At 48.6% G+C, this 20,368-nt stretch overlaps 2 protein-coding genes across 8 annotated transcripts in view; one reads left to right on the top strand and one right to left on the bottom strand.

Annotated features, from left to right (window-relative positions):
- Window positions 1-824, bottom strand: part of SGSH (N-sulfoglucosamine sulfohydrolase) — a 35,438-nt gene extending 34,614 nt beyond the window's left edge. Inside the window, exon 1 of the mRNA XM_044300335.1 lies at window positions 673-824. Coding sequence (XP_044156270.1) covers window positions 673-760 — 88 coding nt within the window. The 5' untranslated portion in view covers window positions 761-824. The remainder of the gene's footprint in view (window positions 1-672) is intronic.
- Window positions 1-20,368, top strand: part of SLC26A11 (solute carrier family 26 member 11) — a 57,381-nt gene that overhangs the window by 1,263 nt on the left and 35,750 nt on the right. Inside the window, exons 1-8 of one of the 7 annotated variants that reach the window (XM_044300330.1) lie at window positions 867-982; window positions 1,187-1,300; window positions 13,441-13,613; window positions 14,371-14,626; window positions 17,582-17,774; window positions 17,871-17,956; window positions 19,088-19,167; window positions 19,646-19,788. In XM_044300330.1, coding sequence (XP_044156265.1) covers window positions 14,405-14,626; window positions 17,582-17,774; window positions 17,871-17,956; window positions 19,088-19,167; window positions 19,646-19,788 — 724 coding nt within the window. In that variant the 5' untranslated portion in view covers window positions 867-982; window positions 1,187-1,300; window positions 13,441-13,613; window positions 14,371-14,404. Of the gene's footprint in view, window positions 1-866; window positions 983-1,186; window positions 1,301-13,440; window positions 13,614-14,370; window positions 14,627-16,882; window positions 16,930-17,581; window positions 17,775-17,870; window positions 17,957-19,087; window positions 19,168-19,645; window positions 19,789-20,368 lie in introns of those variants that run through there. The other 6 variants (XM_044300331.1, XM_044300328.1, XM_044300329.1 and 3 more) reach the window with 6 other exon arrangements.

Genomic DNA, 20,368 nt, shown 5'->3' with positions numbered 1-20,368 from the left:
GTCCCAGTTACAGGGGGAGTATAGCCGCCTGAGACACTGTACAGCCTTTCTGTAGAGCTCATCGGCGTCTGCTAAGACCCAACAGCTCACACAGACTACCGGTCCCCCAGGTGATCACATGACGCGGCATCTCCGATCCCTATACACAGAGTGCCTTCAGCTGTACTGTGTATACAGAGATAGGGAAATCATCCCTGCCTTCTCTATGGGGAGCCCCCTCCAGCAGCTGCACACGTGTGTGTATATATATTATATATAGAGAGAGCCAATACTATATAGCAGGGATCAGCAACCTTCGGCAGTTCAGCTGCGGTGAAACTACAACTCCCAGCATGCAAACATGCTCGGCTGTTCTGCTACCTCCCCACAGAAGTGAATGAAGCATTCTGGGAGTTGTAGTTTCTGAACAGCTGATCCCTGCTATATAGTATACAGTCATATAGTATAAAGTGCGGGGCACTTTGGCTGGCACTCCTTTCGGGCACCAGAGGGATAAAATCCAGACTGAATGCAACTGTAACTGTAGGGTCTGAACAGTGACATAACCCTGGCTGCACGTTAGTGATTCGTTTTAAGGCGCCACCTAGTGGACAAAACAAGAACAGACTCAAATCACATTCACCTGGTTGCCGCAGAAACTACATCTCCCAGCATGCTCGGCACCGCACTCACCGATTATCAGCAGCACGTTCTTGCCGTCAACTACTAGCAGCACCGCGCAGACCAGCCACACACACGCGGGGACAACCCGGGAGCCCATGGACACAAGGGTAGTCACATGACCGGAGCCGGGCCACGCCCTCTCCCAGAGTCATATGACTGTAGCTGGGACACGCCCCTCTTTGAGCAAGTGGCTGTCAGATGACTGGAGTAGGACACTCCCACTCTCGGAAAGCGATGAGGAGCAAGTGGCAGTCAGGTGATGCTGGCTAGGCCACGCCCCTCTCTCTGGGCGCAGAGGAGCCGGTTCCGCTCAGTGCCGGTAGGTGAGCCTGTATGTCTATTATATTATTGTATCCCCAGTCTTTCCTGCTTATAACAGTCGCTTTCGATATTTCTGGCAGCTGCAGTGATTTACATCTGGCAGGTCCAGGGATCATATGTAGCAGAGCTGACTTTGTCATTGGCTTCTTTTGTCTGTCATGAAAGTGAAAACTGTGACAAACTCGGCTCCCCTTCCTCACAGGCGTCACACCAGGATGGATGCACTTTGTTGGCAGGCTTACTGACGGTTTCCTGTTTATATGGAAGGCGCTTCGTGAGTTTTACAGTTTCTTCCCCAAAAATCATCATTTCCAAGGTAATTACGGTAAATGAAGCAACTGTGTGTTTTCTGTTTACAGCTCCTAATCAGACCTATGTGTTTCCATGGTTACAGGCTCTAGATTGATCCCCGCCAGCCTTTTGGGGGAAATTGTTGTAATTGCTGTAATTTCTGCCGATTTTAAAGAAATGTCGCCCTTTGGGCTTATGCACACGACCGTATGTATTTTGCGGTCCGCAAAACACGTATCCTCAAAAAATACAGATGACGTCCGTGTGCATTCCGTATTTTGCAGAACGGAACAGCCGGCCCCTAATAGAACAGCACTATCCTTGTCCGTAATGCGGATAATAATAGGACATGTTCTATCTTATCGAAATGTAATACACACAGAGTTCTTTCCGTTTTTTGCGCTCCTAATGAAGTGAATGGTTCCACATACGGACCGCAAAAAAAAAACCGGAACGGAAACCAAATATGTTCTTGTGCATGAGCCCTTTGTTTGATAAATTTGGAGCATCTTTGAAACTGAACATTTTTCTCCAGACATGTTACTCCAGTCTCTTTACGGCACCCCCTGCTGGAGCAAAACTGTTCTTTTTTTTTTTTTTTTACTTTCAGTTTTTTTCCAAGAAGACATGGTTGCTTTCTTCTAAAAACAGCAGTGGCCCTGTCCATCCGTTGTGCCTGGGTCCATTGGAGATGCAATACCACAAACAACCTGTGGGCAGGGGTGGTGCTGTTTTTGATGTTTTTTCAATCATGGACAGCCCCTAAATTGATAAATCTGCACCTAATTAAAGCTGATAGTGATGACTTGTCCTCTGGATAGGTCATCAGTATCTGATAGGTGGGGGTCTGACACCCAGGACCCTGCCGATCAGCTGTTTGAAGAGCCCGCTGCCTTCTCACAGCCTACCAAGCACAGCGCCATCCTTGTATAGTGGCCGTTCTTGGTATTGCAACCCAGGTCCATTCACTTGAACGGGGCTGACTGTACCTAGGTCATGTGACTGTTGGACATGCCGTCACTGGTCTAGGCAGAGGTCCCAGGTGTCAGACCCCCCACTGATCAGATACTCAAATGCTCAGAAAACCCCTTTAACATAGCTAAACCACACCTACTTCCACTACCCCCCCTCCTACAAAAATGTAAAAATGGCGAGCACCAAACATTGCAGCCTTTTCTTATTGCCAGATGATAAATTGCTGTGTAGTACAGCTCTCATCGTCTGCAGCGCTTGTCCCTGGTAGTCACCCAGCATCCATCGCCATGACTACCACTGTAGTAGTTTGTATAGGAGCAAAATGTCACCCCCCCCCCCCTCAAAATAATTTAATATAAGAAAATGGTGATCTTCCATTCCTAAAGCCTGTGTAAAGTTCCAGCAGGATGTAAACGGGCGGGTGACGTGTCCTCGCACTACTTTCATCATAAACCGGTTAGTCAGGGTGCGCAAGGTGATGAATTGGAGGCCATTAACATCTTCATCTCTGACCAATAAAGAGGGCAGGACTTTTATAATTCTGTATAAAGGAAAACTGTCCCAACCAATCACAGCACAGATTTCATTTCACATTCTGCTCTTGAAAAATGAAAGCTGAGCCGTAATTGGTTGCCATGGGCAACAAAGACAGGTTTTCTTCTAAGACAGTTTTGTAAATCTGGGAAAACATAATTAGGCCTCATGTACATTTGAATGGGTGCACAATCTGGAGCTGGAGTGCTTCCGTGGTGTTTCTGTCCGTGCCTCCGCACCACAAGAAAATAGAACATGTTCTGTTTTATTACAGAGTGGACGGATCACGGACCCATTCAAGTTGAATGGGTCTCGATCCGTCCTGGCCGCCACACAGATGTCGCCCATGCATTGCGGTCCCTAATGCATGGGACGGCCGTGTGCACTGAGGCCTAATGGTCTGTAAAACGCTCGGGGGCCCCTGATGGTCAGCAGAATGAGGGGCAGCGGGGCCCTATGCAGTGCAGAGCCCCCTTATTCTTTTTCCAGTTGCGTTTCCCTGATAAAGAAAGCAGACATGTTTTTTCCCCCCCTAAGAAACAGCTCTGCATAAGTCCACAGGTTGTGTCTGATATTGCAGCAGAGCTCCACTAATGTGAATGGGGCCAAGCTGTGGACAAGTGTGGCGCTGTTTTCATAAGAAAGCACCATTGATTTTATTTTTAATCATGTACGAGCCCTTTAAAAGGGGTCGTCTAGAATTGAAAACAAACAAACTTGGCTGCTTCCTTAGGCCTCATGCACACGACAGTTTATTTTCACGGTCCGCAAAAACGGGGTCTGTAGGTCCGTGACAGTTTTTTCGTCCGTGGGTCTTCCTTGATTTTTGGAGGATCCACGGACATGAAAAAAAGTCGTTTTGGTGTCCGCCTGGCCGTGCGGAGCCAAACGGATCCGTCCTGACTTGCAAGTCAATGGGGATGGATCCGTTTGACATTGACACAATATGGTGCAATTGCAAACGGATCCGTCCCCATTGACTTTCAATGTAAAGTCAGGAGTCCCTTTACTTTCACACTTGCGTTCATATAATGCAGACGGTGGCTCCGTTCAGAGCGGATCCGTCTGCATTATATTGTTAAAACATTTCTAAGTGTGAAAGTAGCCTCAGACGGATCCGTCCAGACTTTACATTGAAAGTCAATGGGGGACGGATCCGTTTGAAAATTGAGCCACAGTGTGTCATCTTCAAACGGATCCGTCCCCATTAACTTACATTGTAAGTCTGGACGGATCCGCTTGCCTCCGCACGGCCAGGCGGACACCCGAACATAACTTGAAGCGTCCCCATCACCATGGGAACGCCTCTATGTTAGAATATACTGTCGGATATGAGCTACATCGTGAAACTCAGATCAGACAGTATATTCTAACACAGGCGTTCCCATGGTGATTGGGACGCTTCAGGTTAGAATATACTGAAAAACTGTGTACATGACTGCCCCCTGCTGCCTGGCAGCACCCGATCTCTTACAGGGGGCCGTGATCAGCACAATTAACTCCTCAGGTGCCGCACCTGAAGGGGTTAATTGTACTATCATATCCCCCTGTAAGAGATCAGGGCTGCCAGGCAGCAGACCCCCCCCCCTCCCCCAGTTTGAATATCATTGGTGGCCAGTGCGGCCCCCCCTCCCTCCATTGTAATAAATCGATGGTGGCACAGTGTGCGTCCCCCATCGCCCCCCCCTCCCTCTATAGCAGTAACAACATTGGTGGCAGTGTGCGGCCTCCCATCTCCCCCCCGATCATTGGTGGCAGCGTAGTTCCGATCGGAGTCCCAGTTTAATCGCTGGGGCTCCGATCGGTAATCATGGCAACCAGGACGCTACTGCAGCCCTGGTTGCCATGGTTACTTAGCAATAGTACAATAGTAGAAGATTCATACTTACCTGCTTGCTGCTGCGATGTTCGTGTCCGGCCGGGACACTGGCCACCAATGTTGTTACTGCTATAGAGGGAGGGGGGGGCCGATGGGGGGGGCGCACACTGTGCCAACGATTTATTACAATAGAGAGCAGGGGAGAGACAGCTCGGAGGAACAGGAGTCTCTAAAGGCCTAGAAGCAGGGAAAGGGAGAGACCGTACACAGCAAGAGGATCGGCAGGCAAGAGCAACAAGACAATTCACTTACCTGCCGAAGTCTCCATGACTGGAACCTGAGCATCAGTACAGGAGCCCAAACACACAGCAGGTCACAGTACAAACAACCCACACAGGAATCCAGCAAACCAGCTCTGCCAGAGCCCCCCATACTCATACAGTGCATCGCAGCCCCAAGCAGCGCTGCATACAGGCTACTACATACATGTAGGGACAAACACAGCCCAGACATGTAACAACCATGAAGACGTACAACACACCCTGAACATAAATCCACAAATAACAAGTGGGGTAGGGAACGAGGAGCACATAAGGAACAACCATTTATGTCCAATAAGGTGGCCCTCAAGGACTGGGCAGCATCACCATACAAGGCTGTAGAACCACTGCCTCCAGCCTGCAAGCCACAGGTATATATCAAGCTTGCGGCCACACCCGGGACACACCATAATCCCCACTAGTTAGAAGATTAACCCCTTGCTCACCAAACAGCAGGAAGGCACACCTTAAAGGGGAATTGCGTGTGCAAACTAAAAACTACACGTTGCCACCAGTAACGAGTCTGCACGGCAATCGCGTCACGGTCAAACAACAATATGACCGTGACACATGGAGAGCCCGGTACGTCACTGGAACTCCGGAAAATGCCTTTATGCAGGGCAAAGGAGAACATTGGAGCATGAACTGCTCCGATGCTCAAGTCAAAGGGGGGGGGGGGGGGCTGCCTGGGTGAAAATGGAGGTATGTCCGGGTTCAGCTCTGACCGGACAACCCCTTTTAAGGACTGCAAGATTTTCATTTTTGTGTAGTGCCTTCCAAGAGCCGCAACTTAAAAAAATAATAATTCTGTCGACATCTTTTATTCCCACCATTTCGAGTACATTTAATTTGATGGTTACGGACCATTTTTATCAATAATTTTAGGTGCGTATGAAAAAAACGAACTGTAATTTTCTCAATGTTTTTTCTTTTTATATTTACGCCGTGCAGTAAAACTAACGCGTCATGTTTGTTCTGTGGGCCGGTACCATTGAGGCAATGGCAAATTTACATCGTTTTTGTTTTTTACTACTGAGAAATCGTTAATTTCTAACGATAATTTGTTTTCCCTTAGTCCTAACAGCAGCACAGATGGGGTTAACTGCCCCTGTGGACTGGTAGGACCGGCGGAATTTTAATGAGCCGAAGAACCAATAAACGATCTTCAGCTCCCTGAAAGGGAGGAGATCACCCCCCAGCCCACCGTGTTTTTAACAAGCATAATGTATTTAGGGTGGGATATTTGTGTGCTGCTGTTAGGACTAAGGGAAAACAAATTATCGTTAGAAATTAACGATTCCCTTACGTCCTCAACAGCAGCACAGATGGGGAGATAGCAAGAAGAATCCCCTAGGGAGGGTCCTCATGCCTGGCAGAACTAAGAACAGTCTGCCCAAAAGCCGAAAACTCTGCCATCCTAGCATCTATCCTATAATGGGAGATGAAGGTTGACTCAGAGCTCCAGGAGGCCGCCTTACAGATCAACTCTAAGGGGAGGAGTCTTCTCTCCGCAACCGAGGTGGAGACCGCCCTAGTAGAATGGGCCCTCACAAACTCGGGAGGATCTAAGGATTGGGAGACGAAAGCTTCCAAAATGGCCTCCTTGATCCAGCGACTAATGGTGGCTTTAGACGCTTTACGGCCTTTAGACTTACCGGCAAACAGGATAAGAAGATTCTCATCTTTCCTGAACTCACTAGATCTATCCACATAGATCTGGAGGCATCTTGAAATATCCAGCGGGTCTCTAGCTGGAGTATCAGAGGAGGAGGCTGTAAACAAAACTGGTAAAGATATTACCTGATTGATGTTCTGGAAAGTAGGCACCTTAGGCCTGAAGTAAGGTAAAAACTTCAGGAGTACTCTATCCTGTAGAAAAATAATGTACGGGTGATTTGCGGAAAAAGCCTGCAATTCAGAAACTCTTTTGGCTGAAGCTATAGCCAGAAGAAAGACCATCTTTAAAGTCAGAAATTTAAAATTGACCTCCTCCAAGGGCTCGAAGGGGGGAGATGCTAGCCCCCTGAGCACTACTGAAAGATCCCACTGGGGGATAGGTTTCAGTATAGTAGGCTTTAGTCTTTCAGCTCCCTTCAGGAAGCGTTTGATGAGTGGGTCCCGAGAATGTGGCCTGTTGAGACAGGCCGAGATGGCATAAACCTGTACCTTCAAGGTAGCTGGAGATAGGCCTCTATCTAATCCATCCTGAAGAAATTGAAGTATCGCAGGAAGGGGCGGATCTGCAGACGCCACCTGTCTGGAATCACACCATGCCTCGAAGATTCTCATGATCCTGGAGTAGGCCTTCTTTGTAGACTCTGCTCGGGAATGCGACAAAGTTCTCAGGACCGACTCGGAAAGCCCTTCTATGTTGGGAAGGGACTGATCAACCTCCAGGCTGTCAGGTTGAACCTGTGCAGATCTGGGCAGAGGTGAGTGTCCCACGACACCAGGGTCTGCTCCGGGGGGAGTCTCCAGTATTGTCCCCGACTCATCTGAATGAGCTGGGTAAACCAGGATCTTCTGGGCCAAAACGGTATGATGGCTATTACCGAGGCCTGATCCTGACGGATTTTCATCAATACCCTCGGTATCATGGAAAAGGGAGGGAAGATGTAAGCCAGCCTGAACCTCCACGGTATTGACAGAGCATCTATCGCCAGGGGGTTGTCTTCCCTGTAGAGGGAACAGAACCTCATCACCTTGGCGTTGAACCTGGTTGCCATGAGATCCACTTCTGGCATACCCCATCTGTGAACTAGCTGCCTGAAGATCTCCAGATGCAGAGACCACTTCTTGGTCGGTAATCCTCGACTTAAGCGGTCCGCTATCATATTGAGGGAGCCTCGAATATGAACGGCAGATAGATGGGAAAGGTTCAGCTCTGCCCACCGAAGAATTACCCCGATCTCTGACAGAAGGGGCAATGATCTTGTGCCTCCCTGTTTGTTTATATAGAGGACAGCAGTCATATTGTCTGACTGGACTTTCACTGCTTTGCCCCGGATCTGAGGCGCAAAGTGAAGGAGGGCTAGCCAGATAGCTCGCATCTCGCGAAGATTGGAGGAAAGATGCCGCTCCAGAGGAGACCAAGATCCCTGAATTGGGGATCCGTCCAGGTGAGCGCCCCAGCCTACAAGGGACGCGTCTGTAGTCAATATGACCCAAGCTGGTTGGGTCATAGACTTCCCTGCTGGTAGCTGAAACCACCATCTGAGGGAATTTCGGGTTTGACCGGACAGGGAGCACAGGGAATCTAGCCCCGCAGGGCTGCCGTTCCATAGGTGTAAGACCTCCGACTGAAGAGGACGGAGGTGCCATAACGCCCAAGGGACCGCATCCGCAGCCGCTGACATGAGCCCCAGCATCTTCATGAGAGTCCGGATAGAGACTCGACGAGGGACATAAAGGACCTTTGCCAGGTCCTGAATCCGCGCTCTCCTTTCTGGAGTCAACCGGAGGGACATCTCCACAGAGTCGACCACGAATCCTAAGTAATGGATTGAAGTCGATGGGCTCACATTCGACTTCTGCCAGTTGATAATCCAGCCTAGGCGGAAGAGAAAGGAGACTGCGACCTGAAGATGGTGGGTAAGGATCGGAACTGAAGAGGCTATGAAAAGCCAATCGTCCAGATAAGGAATAATAGTCAGTCCTTGGAGTCTCAAAGCTGCCACCACCGAAACCACCACCTTGGTGAAGATGAGGGGGGCAGAAGAGATTCCGAAGGGAAGCACGGCGAACTGAAAGTGCCTGCAAACCCCTGAGATCTGGACCGCGATCCTGAGGAGTTTCCGGGAAGCGGAATGGATCGGAATGTGAAGGTACGCATCCTTGAGGTCCAGAGTAGCCATGACGTCCCCAGAATTGAGGATATGGCTGACTGACCTTATGGTTTCCATGCGAAACCTTGTTTTCCTTATAAATCGATTGAGGAATCTCAAATCGATGATTATCCGGAGATCTCCTGTCTTCTTGGGAACCAGGAACACTGGTGAATAAATCCCTAGGCCCCTCTCCCCTGCCGGTACCTCCTCCAGGGCTCCCTTGGAAATATAGTCCTGAATGTAAGATTCTAGGACCACCTGTTTGGCAGACCCGAAGCTTCGTGTGGCGATGAATCTCTCTGGGGGGAGAGAGATAAGATCTACCCGGTACCCGGCGGAAACTATGTCCTGGACCCAGGGGTCTGCAATCAACCGGCTCCAAGAGTCTTTGAAATGGGTAAGACGGCCCCCCACGGGAATCTGGGGGAGGGGTACGGGAAAATCTAGAGGAGACACTGCAGGGGCAGCAGGGCTTATCCAAGAGCCTCGAGGAGGCCCATAGTCAGGAGGGTTTTGCCTCCCTGGTGGGTTTGCGGGGGCGTCTCGGATATTTACGAGATGGCCCCCCCCAATCTCTGCGCCTAGACTGCTGCCCAGAACGACCTCCACCCTTCTTTTCCTGTCTGGGGCGTCCCCGAAAGGGCTGCTGGGGGAGGCTCTTCCCCTTTTTATCGGAGAGCCCCTCCATTATTTTGTCCAATTCGGACCCGAATAACCTATCTGGTTCGAAGGGGAGCCCACAAAGGTTAAACTTGGATGCGTTATCCGCAATCCACGGTTTCAGCCAGAGTGGTCTGCGGGCAGCTGAAACTAGGGCCATAGTTTTGGCGGCCAGCTTTAGCTGCATCTGGGAGGAATCAACTAAAAAGTCCATAGCCAGGTTGGCTGACTTGAAGGCTGCCAGGATGTCGTCTCTTGATACGCTCTGGTCCACATCCGTCTGGATTTGATTAAGCCTAGAGCGTAGATAGGTGGCTACTTCAGTGGCCGCAATGGAAGTAGATGCGGAGGCGGCGGCCGCCGCGTAACCCCTCCTAAGGGTGCACTCTGCCCTCCGGTCTAGGGGGTCCTGCAGGCTAGACCCATCGTCTGCAGGGACTAGAGTGCGCCGGGACAACTTGGCTATAGCCATGTCCACCTTGGGAACGGAACCCCACGATTCCACCAAGGGTTTAGCCATCGGGTACATGAGTCTGAATTTTCTGGTAAGCACTGGACCCTTCTCAGGCTTCTTCCACTCTGTGCGCATCACAGAGAGGAGGGTCTCATCCGCTCTAAAGACACGCTGTGTCCGACCGGCGGGATCGGAGGACTCCCCCATGTCAACATCCTGGTCCCCCGACCTGATGGACTTGAGTAACTTCTGCGTCTTTTCTGGAGGAAAAAAGCAAGAAGTAGATTCTTCTTCCTCAGAAGAAGAAGACCCCACTGAACAGGGGGTAGGTCTTTCGACCGGTGCGACCACCTCCATGGGAGTCTGAGAGGGACCTGGTAGCCTCTCATTAAGTAGCTGAACTACTCCCTTGATGGAATCATCCACGTATGTCTTGGTCCATTGGAACATCTCCTGCATCGTGGGTTCCGTGGATGCCGTGCGACAACTCTCACATCTGGAGTAAGGACAGCTGTCAACTAGGGGTGTGTTACATTCGTAACATGCCAAATGCTTCCTCTTGGCCCCAGCCTTCCGCTGATCCTCCTTAGGGGAAGCCATAGTCTGTAATGGAAGAAACAAAACAGGTCATAACACCTACAACATCAGGAGGTGGAGAAAACCAGACCTTAAGGGGGCCCACCAGCACTAGAAGAAATAGAGCTGAAAGAAGAGGAAGTACAAAACCCAAGCAAAGCAATACTGCAGGAATATCACAAAGCACAGGAGAGCTCTGGAGCTAACTTGTGAAAGCAACGCAACCAGAGCACTGACTGATGGGCTCTGGGCGCTTAAAAGGAGGAAACCCCGCCCAATGGGCGGGTTCCTGAAACGAGATCAGCACCACTCCCTTTTTTTTTTTTTTGTATATGTGCTGCCAAAGCAAGCACTCAGAAAAACCAGAGCCTATACTGGCTCTACCTAAACGAAAAATTGTCTCCCCAGACTAATCCTAAGTCCAGGATGTCATTCTAGGGAGCCAGTTTAAGAAAAGGTGAGTTTTATACATCACCGCATCGCTTCGGAAAACCGGAAGTGACGTAGCGCACCTAAGGCGCGTCACTTCCGGGAAATGGCGGCGCCCATAGCGCCGCACACATGCGGTAACAGAGGAACGGAGCACCGTCTACAGCTGATGAAAGAAGAGGGGAGGGGACGTCCCCCTCCCCAACGGTACCCCAGACCGAAATCGCCATGATCAGGACTAAAATAAAGGCACTGAGATGCATAGAAAGCGAGCTAAGCTTTAAGGAGGGAAAAAAGAACCCCTAAGCAATCTTCAGCTCCCAAAGAGGGAGCGACACGCCAGTCCACCTGTCCAGAGGACAGAAAAAAACACGGTGGGCTGGGGGGTGATCTCCTCCCTTTCAGGGAGCTGAAGATCGTTTATTGGTTCTTGGGCTCATTAAAATTCCGCCGGTCCTACCAGTCCACAGGGGCAGTTAACCCCATCTGTGCTGCTGTTGAGGACGTAAGGGAACTGAACTTTTTTCTTTTTCCAGTGATCGAGCTGTACCAGGACTTTTTTATGGGACAAAGTGTAGTTTTTATCAGTACTATACTATACGGTAGATACCATTTTTATTTTTTTTTTTTACCTTTTTGTAAGAAAAACAGAGATACTGGCATAGTTTTTCTTAGTATTTTTTCACTGTGTGTGAGGTACAAATAGGGTAGGTTGGATGTTTGAGAGCTGAGACCTCTGACGATCGCTCGTCTCCTGGCCTGCGCCCGCGTTGTACAGCGCAGCAGTGTGGCACGCATGCCGATGCTCTTTACATTGGGAATGCAGGCTGCAGAGGCAGATATTCTGTCTATAAGGGCTCATGCGCACGACCGTTGTTGTTTTGCGGTCCGTTTTTCACGGATCTGTTGTTCCGCATCTGAGTTTTTCTTTCTCTGATTTAAGTCCTCTTCCTTCCGTAGTTGCACAAAACATATCTGTATGGTTTCTGTATTTGATCCGTTTTTTGCGGATTGTATACAGAAACAGTAACTTATTAATCACCAAACACGAGTAATATGGGCTGGGCATAGCATTTCTACAATATGGATCCGCAAAATACAGACGACATACATATGCGTTCCGTATTTTTTGCAGACCTATTGATTTTTAATGGGGCCTCGGACCGTGATTTGCGGACAATAATAGGACGTGCACTACTTTTTTGCGGAATAGAAATACGGAAACGTAATGCACACGGAGTACCTCCTGTTGTTTTTGCGGACCCATTGAAGTGAATGGTTCCACATACAGTCCGCAAAAAACCCCGGAACAGAAGCGGAAAGAAAATACGTTTGTGTGTATGAGCACTAAGGGTGCATTGACATGACCGTATAAACGGATCCGCATCGGTTCTGCAATTTTGCGGAACGGGTGCTGACCCATTCATTTCAATGAGGCCGCAAAAGATGCGGACAGCACACGGTGTACTGTCCGCCTCTTTTGCGGCCTTATTGAAATGAATGGGTCAGCACCCGTTCCGCAAAATTGTTCTGTTCTGCGGCCCCGCGAAAAATATGGAGCATGTCCTATTCTTGTCCACGGTTGCGGACAAGAATAGGCATTCTCTATATAGCGCCGACCATGTGCAGTCCGCAAAATACGGAACGCACACGGCCGGTATTCCGTGTTTTGCGGATCCTCAATTTGCGGACCACAAAACACTTACGGTCGTGTGAAATGAGTCCATATCCAATCCGCAAAAAATGCATGAAAACGGTTGTGTAAACGGGGCCTTAGGCTCCATGCACATGACCATATTTTCAGTCCGCAGCCGATTCGCATTTTTTTGCGGACCCATTGGCCGGCCCGCAGAAGAGAGAAAACAGGTTCTTTTCTTGTCCATTTTGCAGACAAGGATAGGACATTTCTACAGGGGTAAAAAAAACAAAAAAAAACTGAGGCACGCACACGGCTGGGATTTGAGATTTGCGGATACGGTGGTGTGGAGCCTTATTTAGGAAACCTGTTTGCAGGATTTCAGTGCCGCCGGCTGCTATCTCGGAGGTCTCTGTGGTCAGATGTTATCAGCCGCAGCTGCTGCACAATCTACAATGAGCGGCCTGTCTACAGAACAATCAGGCTTCTATTGCCTGTCATACTAGTGAGACCGCAGACCTTATCTCCGTCCTTCATCGTCATAGAGCTGTCCTGCTGCCATCTCTGATCCCGGACATTGCTCCTCGCCGTCAGTCCCCGGGGGCCAGCACCATAGATGGGTGGTGGATGGTGCCAAGGGGTTCTCCAGGACTCAAGAATTGATTACCATGGGATCGGACAGGGTCCGACGCCCCCGACCCTGACGATCAGGTGTTTGAGTAGAGCAGTGTGTTTCTGACTCCCGCTGCAATGATATTGATGACCTATCCTAGGAATAGGACATAAATCGTTAAAGGGGTTGTCCCGTATTCTACATTTTTTTCAAACCAGCGTCTGGATCGGTATACTTCTGTAATTAAAAATTCTATAAAAATCTATCTGTATAGCGCCACCTGCTGTCTGATCTTTTTTCTCTTTCTCTGTCCACCTCGTAGAGGTGGTCGCACATGCTCGGTTGCATCCGTCGACTGCGAACAGCCCTGTCTAACTGTTAGAAGATGTGACAGGCAGAGAGCTGCAGCAGAAAGGACACATCCCCTGAGCCGCCAAATTGTAATAATCAGAGTAATTGGAGCAATGAATGAGGAGATCTCTGGATCCATGTGAGGTACAGGGCTGGTTCTAGCTTTGTTAGAAAGAGACTGTCATGTCCTATATGATGTCTGTAAATTTTGGAGAACTCCTTTAAAGGAGCAGTCCAGGCAGAAATGTTATGTTATGCCTAGGGCAGACCATGACTGGTGGTTTCTTTGATGCTTTTTACATCTCTGTGTCATGCACCTCCGCTTCAGGTCCCATTACGCACTGCAAGGTATGGTATATGTGGAATACCCCTTTACGTTTAAAGGGGTTATCCGAGGCTGGAAATGGCCCCCCCATACGCCTGGGCCCCTCACACTGATTCTACTTACCTGGCTCCCTGCGCCGCTCCTGATCCCTGCACTGTGCGCGGATAAAAACATCCAGTGTCGGCGGGGAGCAGGCGGTGACTAGCCTCCTTAGCATTGTGGGTGATGCTAGGGAGGCCCGTCCCCGCCTGCCATTGGCTGCTCCCCGCCGACACCGGATGTTTTCATCCACGCACAGGGAAAAGCAGCAGTGCGGGGACCAGGAGCGGCACTGGGGGCCAGGTAAGTAGAATCAGTGTGAGGGGCCCTGGCATATGGCGTGCCATTTCCAGCCTTGGATAACCCCTTTAATTGCAGCCCTTGAAAGTCGTACAGTCTGACATCATGGCCTCGGAGCACAATCGGCCGTATACCCCCGCGTTAAAGAACTTGACTTGATGAATCGGTTACAAATAAGCGATAGAATCCTGTAATTTACTAATCGTATCCGTTTCTGCGCCCTTCTTTTCTTTCTAGGCACATGTCCATGATGTGACTGACATCTGCAGCTATGGAGTGGCCGGGTAACCGTCATGACCGGGGTGTCGGTCCTAGACGATCAGCCGGGTGCTGCTCCTGGGGAGCATTGAAGAGGACACTCCCATTTTTGTCGTGGTTTCCTAAGTATTCTGTGCAATGGATGCAGCTGGACATTATTGCTGGCTTTACTGTCGGACTGACTGTGGTACCGCAGGCGCTCGCCTACGCGGAGGTGGCCGGACTACCTGTTGAGGTAGGTTATCTGTATTCTGAAGGATTGGTTCTTGGACGGCTTCCCGCCAAGAAAATCAGTTGCATCTGGAGTCCTCCACAGATCAGGTCTCTTAGGCCTAGTTCACACGAACGTATGGCTTTTATAGTTTTTTGTGGTCCGTTTTTTACGGATCCGTTGTTCAGTTTTTAAGTTCCGTTGTGTTTCCGTTTCATTTCCGTTTCGTTTTTCCGTATGCCATGTACAGTATACAGTAATTACATAGAAAAAATTGGGCTGGACATAACATTTTCAATAGATTGTTCAGCAAAAACTGAACGGATACGGAAGACATACGGATGCATTTCCGTATGTGTTCCGTTTTTTTTGCGGACCCATTGACTTGAAATGGAGCCACGGAATGTGATTTGCGGCCAAATATAGGACATCTTTAAACGGAACGGAAAAACGGAATGCTTACGGAACACATTCCGTTTTTAATGCGGATCCATTGAAATGAATGGTTCCGTATATGGACTGTATACGGAACACAAAAAACGTCCCGTACACTCACAAAAAAACAATCGTGTGAACTAGGCCTTAGGGTAAATGCACACGTTCAGGATTTATGTGCGGACAATCCACACTGAAATCCGCAGGTGTTCGCAGGGAAATCCGTGCGGTCAATCCACATCAATTGGTGTGTATTTGGTGGGGATTTTCCACTCCCCATTGAAGTGAAAGGAGAAAATCTGGAGAGGAAAAATAAAATTAATTGACCTGCTGCAGATTTTAAAATCCGCACCGTAGGAAAAAATCTGCATCATGTGCATGAAAATGTCAGATTCTCATAGAATACAATGTACATGACCTACGGTGCGGATTTTCCGTACGCAAATCTGTGCAGAAAATCTGCACGTAATACTGATCATGTGCATTTAGCCTTAAAGGGGTTGTCTCACTTCAGCAAGTGGCATTTATCATGTAGAGAAAGTTAATACAAACCACTTACTAATTGTTATTGCCCATATTGCTTCCTTTGCTGTCAGGATTCATTTTTCCATCACATTATACACTGCTCGTTTCCATGGTTACGACCACCCTGTAATCCATCAGTGGTGGTGCTTGCACACTATAAGGACAGGCATGCTCAACCTGCGGCCCTCCAGCTGTTGTAAAACTACAACTCCCACCGTGCCCTTCTGTAGGCTGTTCAGGAATGATGGGAGTTGTAGTTTTGCAACAGCTGGAGGGCTGCAGGTTGAGCATGCCTGCTATAGGAGAAAGCGCTGGCCTCTCTGGTGGCCAGGACCATAGGAGCGCACATAGGCTAGTGTTTTTTCCCATATTGTGCAAGCACGACCACAGCTGATGGATTGCAGGGTGGTCGGTAACCATGGAAACAAGCAGTGTATAATGTGATGAAAAAATGAATCCAGCCAGCAAAGGAAGCAATATGGACAATCACAATACATTAGTAAGTGCCTTGTATGAACTTACTCTACATGATAAATGCCATTTGCTGAAGTGACACAACCGCTTTAAGGTGACCATCTGAGCCTGCTGATTCTCGTCTGACTGATATCGGGAGAAGCGAGGATCGGGCATGCTGAATTTCAACATGCCTGATTCTCTGTCCTGGTGGCAGATAAGCCTTCGGCAGAAGTGTCTGCCATCTGTATACCTGGCTGTCCCCAATGAGAACACATGCACGCTCAGCTGAACCAAGCGCGCAGTCTGCAGGCAAATCCGCACCAATGCCGCACTTCTACATTTTGTGATGATTTGAAGCCGATGATTTCAATGAGGATTTGCTGTGGAAATAATCCAACCCCTCGTGGACCTCCCCTTAGGGTTATATCAGTGCACTGAAAATGTGGGCCTGGAATCCACATCAAAAGTCCACTTTTTCGCTTTTTTACTGAGGTTTCCTCTGAAGCTGATTTTGATGTGGTTTTTATACCTCCCATTGATTTCACTGAGAAGTTCCACAGTGAACCTGTAGCTCTGTATGAATGACAGCTTGGATTTCCTATGGCAGTGTTTCCCAACCAGTGTGCCTCCAGCTGTTGCAAAACTACAACTCCCAGCATGCCTGGACAGCCTTTGGCTGTGCGGGCATGCTGGGAGTTGTAGTTTTGCAACAGCTGGAGGCACACGGGTTGGGAAACACTGTCCTATGGAAAGCAGATGTGTGAACATGGCCCTAGGCTGTCTCCAGACATGGCGTATTTTCAGTGCAGACTCTGCATTATAAATCTGTCTTATTTTCTAAACCCCATCCACATGTACCTGAAGACTTCTGTATGGACATCAGGGTATACCTTGGTCGCTGAAATCTGCAGGTAAGTGCACATGTAAGGCATGCGGAGTCAGCCATAGATTGGCCTTGGCTTAAAGGGGTTTTCCTATCTCAGACAATGGGGGGCATATCGCTAGGATATGCCCCCCATTGTCTGATAGGTGCAGGTCCCACCCTTGGGACCCGCACCTACATTGGGAAAGGAGGCCTGAAAGTTGCGCAGCCGCCCTCCATTCATTTCTATGAGGCCACTGAAAATAGCTGAGGACTGGCCCTATAGAAATGAATGGGAGCGGTGGCTGCGCAAGCGCGGCGTGCTCCCATGCAGTACTATGGGGGGAGCACTTGGTGGTGGCTGGACCCGGTGAAACCTGGGGTCCTCCGGCCACCACCTTCCCCACTCCGTTCTCGGTGTAGGTGCGGGTCCCCCTATCAGACAATGGGGGCATAGCCTAGTGATATGCCCCCATTGTCTCACATGGGAATACCCCTTTAAAAGGGTTATCCAGGGTACTGATTCATATTAGATTGGTGTGGTCAGACGCCCCTCCCATATTTTTTTTTTCTCTACATTTTGACCCCTGAAAAATGATTATTTTGGGGGGTCCGAATACCCTTATTTTTATTATTATAATGATGATCAGGAAGATTGTAGGGGATGATGATTTAACCTCGTGTATTCTTCCTCCTGGTAGTATGGACTGTATTCATCCTACATCGGCGGCTTTATTTACTGCCTGTTTGGGACGTCCAAAGACGTGACGTTGGGCCCCACCGCCATCATGTCCCTCCTCGTGTCTGTCTACACATCCGGAGACGTGTCCCTGGCCGTTCTCCTGGCTTTCCTATCTGGGTGCATACAGTTGGCCATGGGACTGTTGAAGTTTGGTAAATTCTCTTTCCATTCACTTTTTTTTAAATAACTTTTTGATGCATCTTACCCTAAGCATCCATAGTCGCTAACAACCTTGTGTTTTATGTCAGGTTTTCTTTTGGATTTTATTTCGTACCCTGTCATCAAAGCCTTTACTTCAGCTGCCGCCGTCACTATCGGATTTAGCCAAGTGAAGGTATGTTCGAAGGGCGAATGCTGAGACCTCTAGGCCACCGCTTTTACTATATCCGAGTAGTCAGATATTTTGAATACATTTATGTTCTTCATCTTTTTATTTTTTTACAAAGTGGAAGATGAACGTGCATGTATACCCATTGCATATAGGAGTTAAAGTATGTCACTGTCAGCACAATACCGGCCTCCAAACCGTGTTGAGTACCTCACCAGTCAGCTCATGGTGTTCTGGATAGTGTTCTTGTATGATTCTTCTGACGGCAGCGAAAATCATCTTCTCTGCTCCTGATGTCGGCTAATCAGCACTTTGAAGTCAAGGAATCTGGCACCTTCTTGCCTGAAGTCAAGGTTGTGGCGCCTCAATCCTGCCCCTTCCAATTTGATTGATGTTCCCTAGCACAGGCAAACATCAAAGGCACAGGCAAATTTTAGTCAAAAGAGAAGGGGCAGAATTTGGGCACAGCAACCTTGACTTCAGGCAAGAAGGTGCCAGACTCTTTGACCTCAAAGCGCTGATCAGCTTACAGCAGGGCTATAAAGATGTCTTTGGCTGCATTGAGAATACAGAAGAATCATATAAGGACACAATGAGTCAACTTTTAAAGTGCTCCAGGCTGTTTGAAGACCAATGTTGTGCTGACAGGTTCCCTACACATTTATCGCATATCCACTGGATATGGCAGCTGCATCCAGAAGCATACTGAATGGATGGGTGACAAGTGTCTGATTGGTTGGGGTCTCAATGTTGGAACCCTTACTGATCATGAGAGCTGATGTCCTGTATCACCTGCTCGAATGGAGCGGCAGCCGCTCTTGCGCTCAGATACTTCATATAAAGTCTTTGGGAATGATGGAGATATCCAGGCGGCGTGCAGGAGCTACAATCTGGACCATGGGGCAGGTTCTCTACAAGGTAGAAGATTACAGTTTGGTGGTCTTTTTGGCACATGACTAGGGACAGTATGAACTTGTCTTCTTGTCAACTTCTTGCTGGTTTGAGTCCATGAAAGTAGCCTCGTCCGGGGATTTTTTTCACCCTTCATGCTGTTATGTGAAGCGTGTGCCGATCTAAACCTACAGGTAAACTGCGTTATTTCATTTTGTTCTTAGTTTGTTTTCTGGTTTCTTTCAGAATCTTCTAGGTTTGAAGGATATACCTCGCCAATTCATTTTACAAGTTTATGAAACATTCCACAAGCTTCCATCTACCAGGTTAGCGCCATCGTTTTATCCAACAGTTTCCATGTTAATTTGTGTTTTTCTATAACGTTCTACAAACGTATGAAAACAGTCTTTCTTGCCTCTAGCACCCCAATCACGGCACAGTTTTAATCTTTCAAAAGCATTGTTTGTAAGGCCCCGTTCAGACAGCCTTTTGACACAGATTGCACTTCCCAATGCTTTCTTGTTCATGCTCTATACACTTTATATGTACACCAAGAAAGGACATGGCCGCGCCAAAATTCCGGTGTCGAGATTAGGCATCAGCAAACTTCTGTTTTCAAGTTCGGCGTACAAGATTCGGGTTATGGTCCGTGGTAGCGGAATTCATAACGGAATTCTTAGATAACCCGAACCTTGTACACCGAACTTGAAATCGCTCAACACTAGTCAAGATGCTTTCTGAACAGGGCCCTAGAAATGAAAGCAAGTTTCCTAACTCTCATTTGTTGTGTTTTATGCTTTTTAGACCTGGGGATGCTGTTCTTGGATTTCTTTGCATTGCTTTTCTCATGGCGTTGAAATTCATGAAAGAACATTTTCCAAGGACGTATAGAGGCATGCCGAGATGTCATCAGCTCTGCTACGTCATTGTCTGGTTAACTACCACAGGTACATTACATCGGTGAAGAAGAACAGACTTCTGTACAAATATATATATATATATATATATATATATATATCTCCATCAGCCATAACATTAAAGTGATGATGTGAATTATCTCATGACAATGGCACCTTTTAATGTCGGGGATATATGAAGCAGCAGGTAAACAGTCAGCTCTTGAAGATAAGACGTTGTGTTGGAGGCGCAGAAAATGGACAAGTTTAAAGGGGTTGGGCTAGAATCGGGGGGACGGGGTTTGTTAGGAAAGGCCAGAACTGTAAAGGGAAGATGACTTGGCTGCTTCCTGGTGGTAGCTCCCTGCTCCTTCTCCTCTAGGCCTGCGATACTCTGCTGGGCTCCCTTGTTGAAAACATCTGCATGTCCACAGCTAGGGAGCCCAGCGGACATTCATGCACAACCCCTTTAAGGCCCCTTTCACACAGGCGAGATTTCCGCGCGGGTGCAATGCGTGAGGTGAACGCATTGCACCCGCACTGAAGCCGGACCCATTCATTTCTATGGGGCTGTGCACATGAGCGGGGATTTTCACGCATCACTTGTGTGAAAATCGCAGCATGTTCTATA

The sequence above is a fragment of the Bufo gargarizans genome, chromosome 6 (genome assembly GCF_014858855.1).
Source record: "Bufo gargarizans isolate SCDJY-AF-19 chromosome 6, ASM1485885v1, whole genome shotgun sequence".
Lineage (NCBI taxonomy): Eukaryota > Metazoa > Chordata > Amphibia > Anura > Bufonidae > Bufo > Bufo gargarizans.
This window is presented reverse-complemented; position numbering and strand designations above follow the sequence as displayed.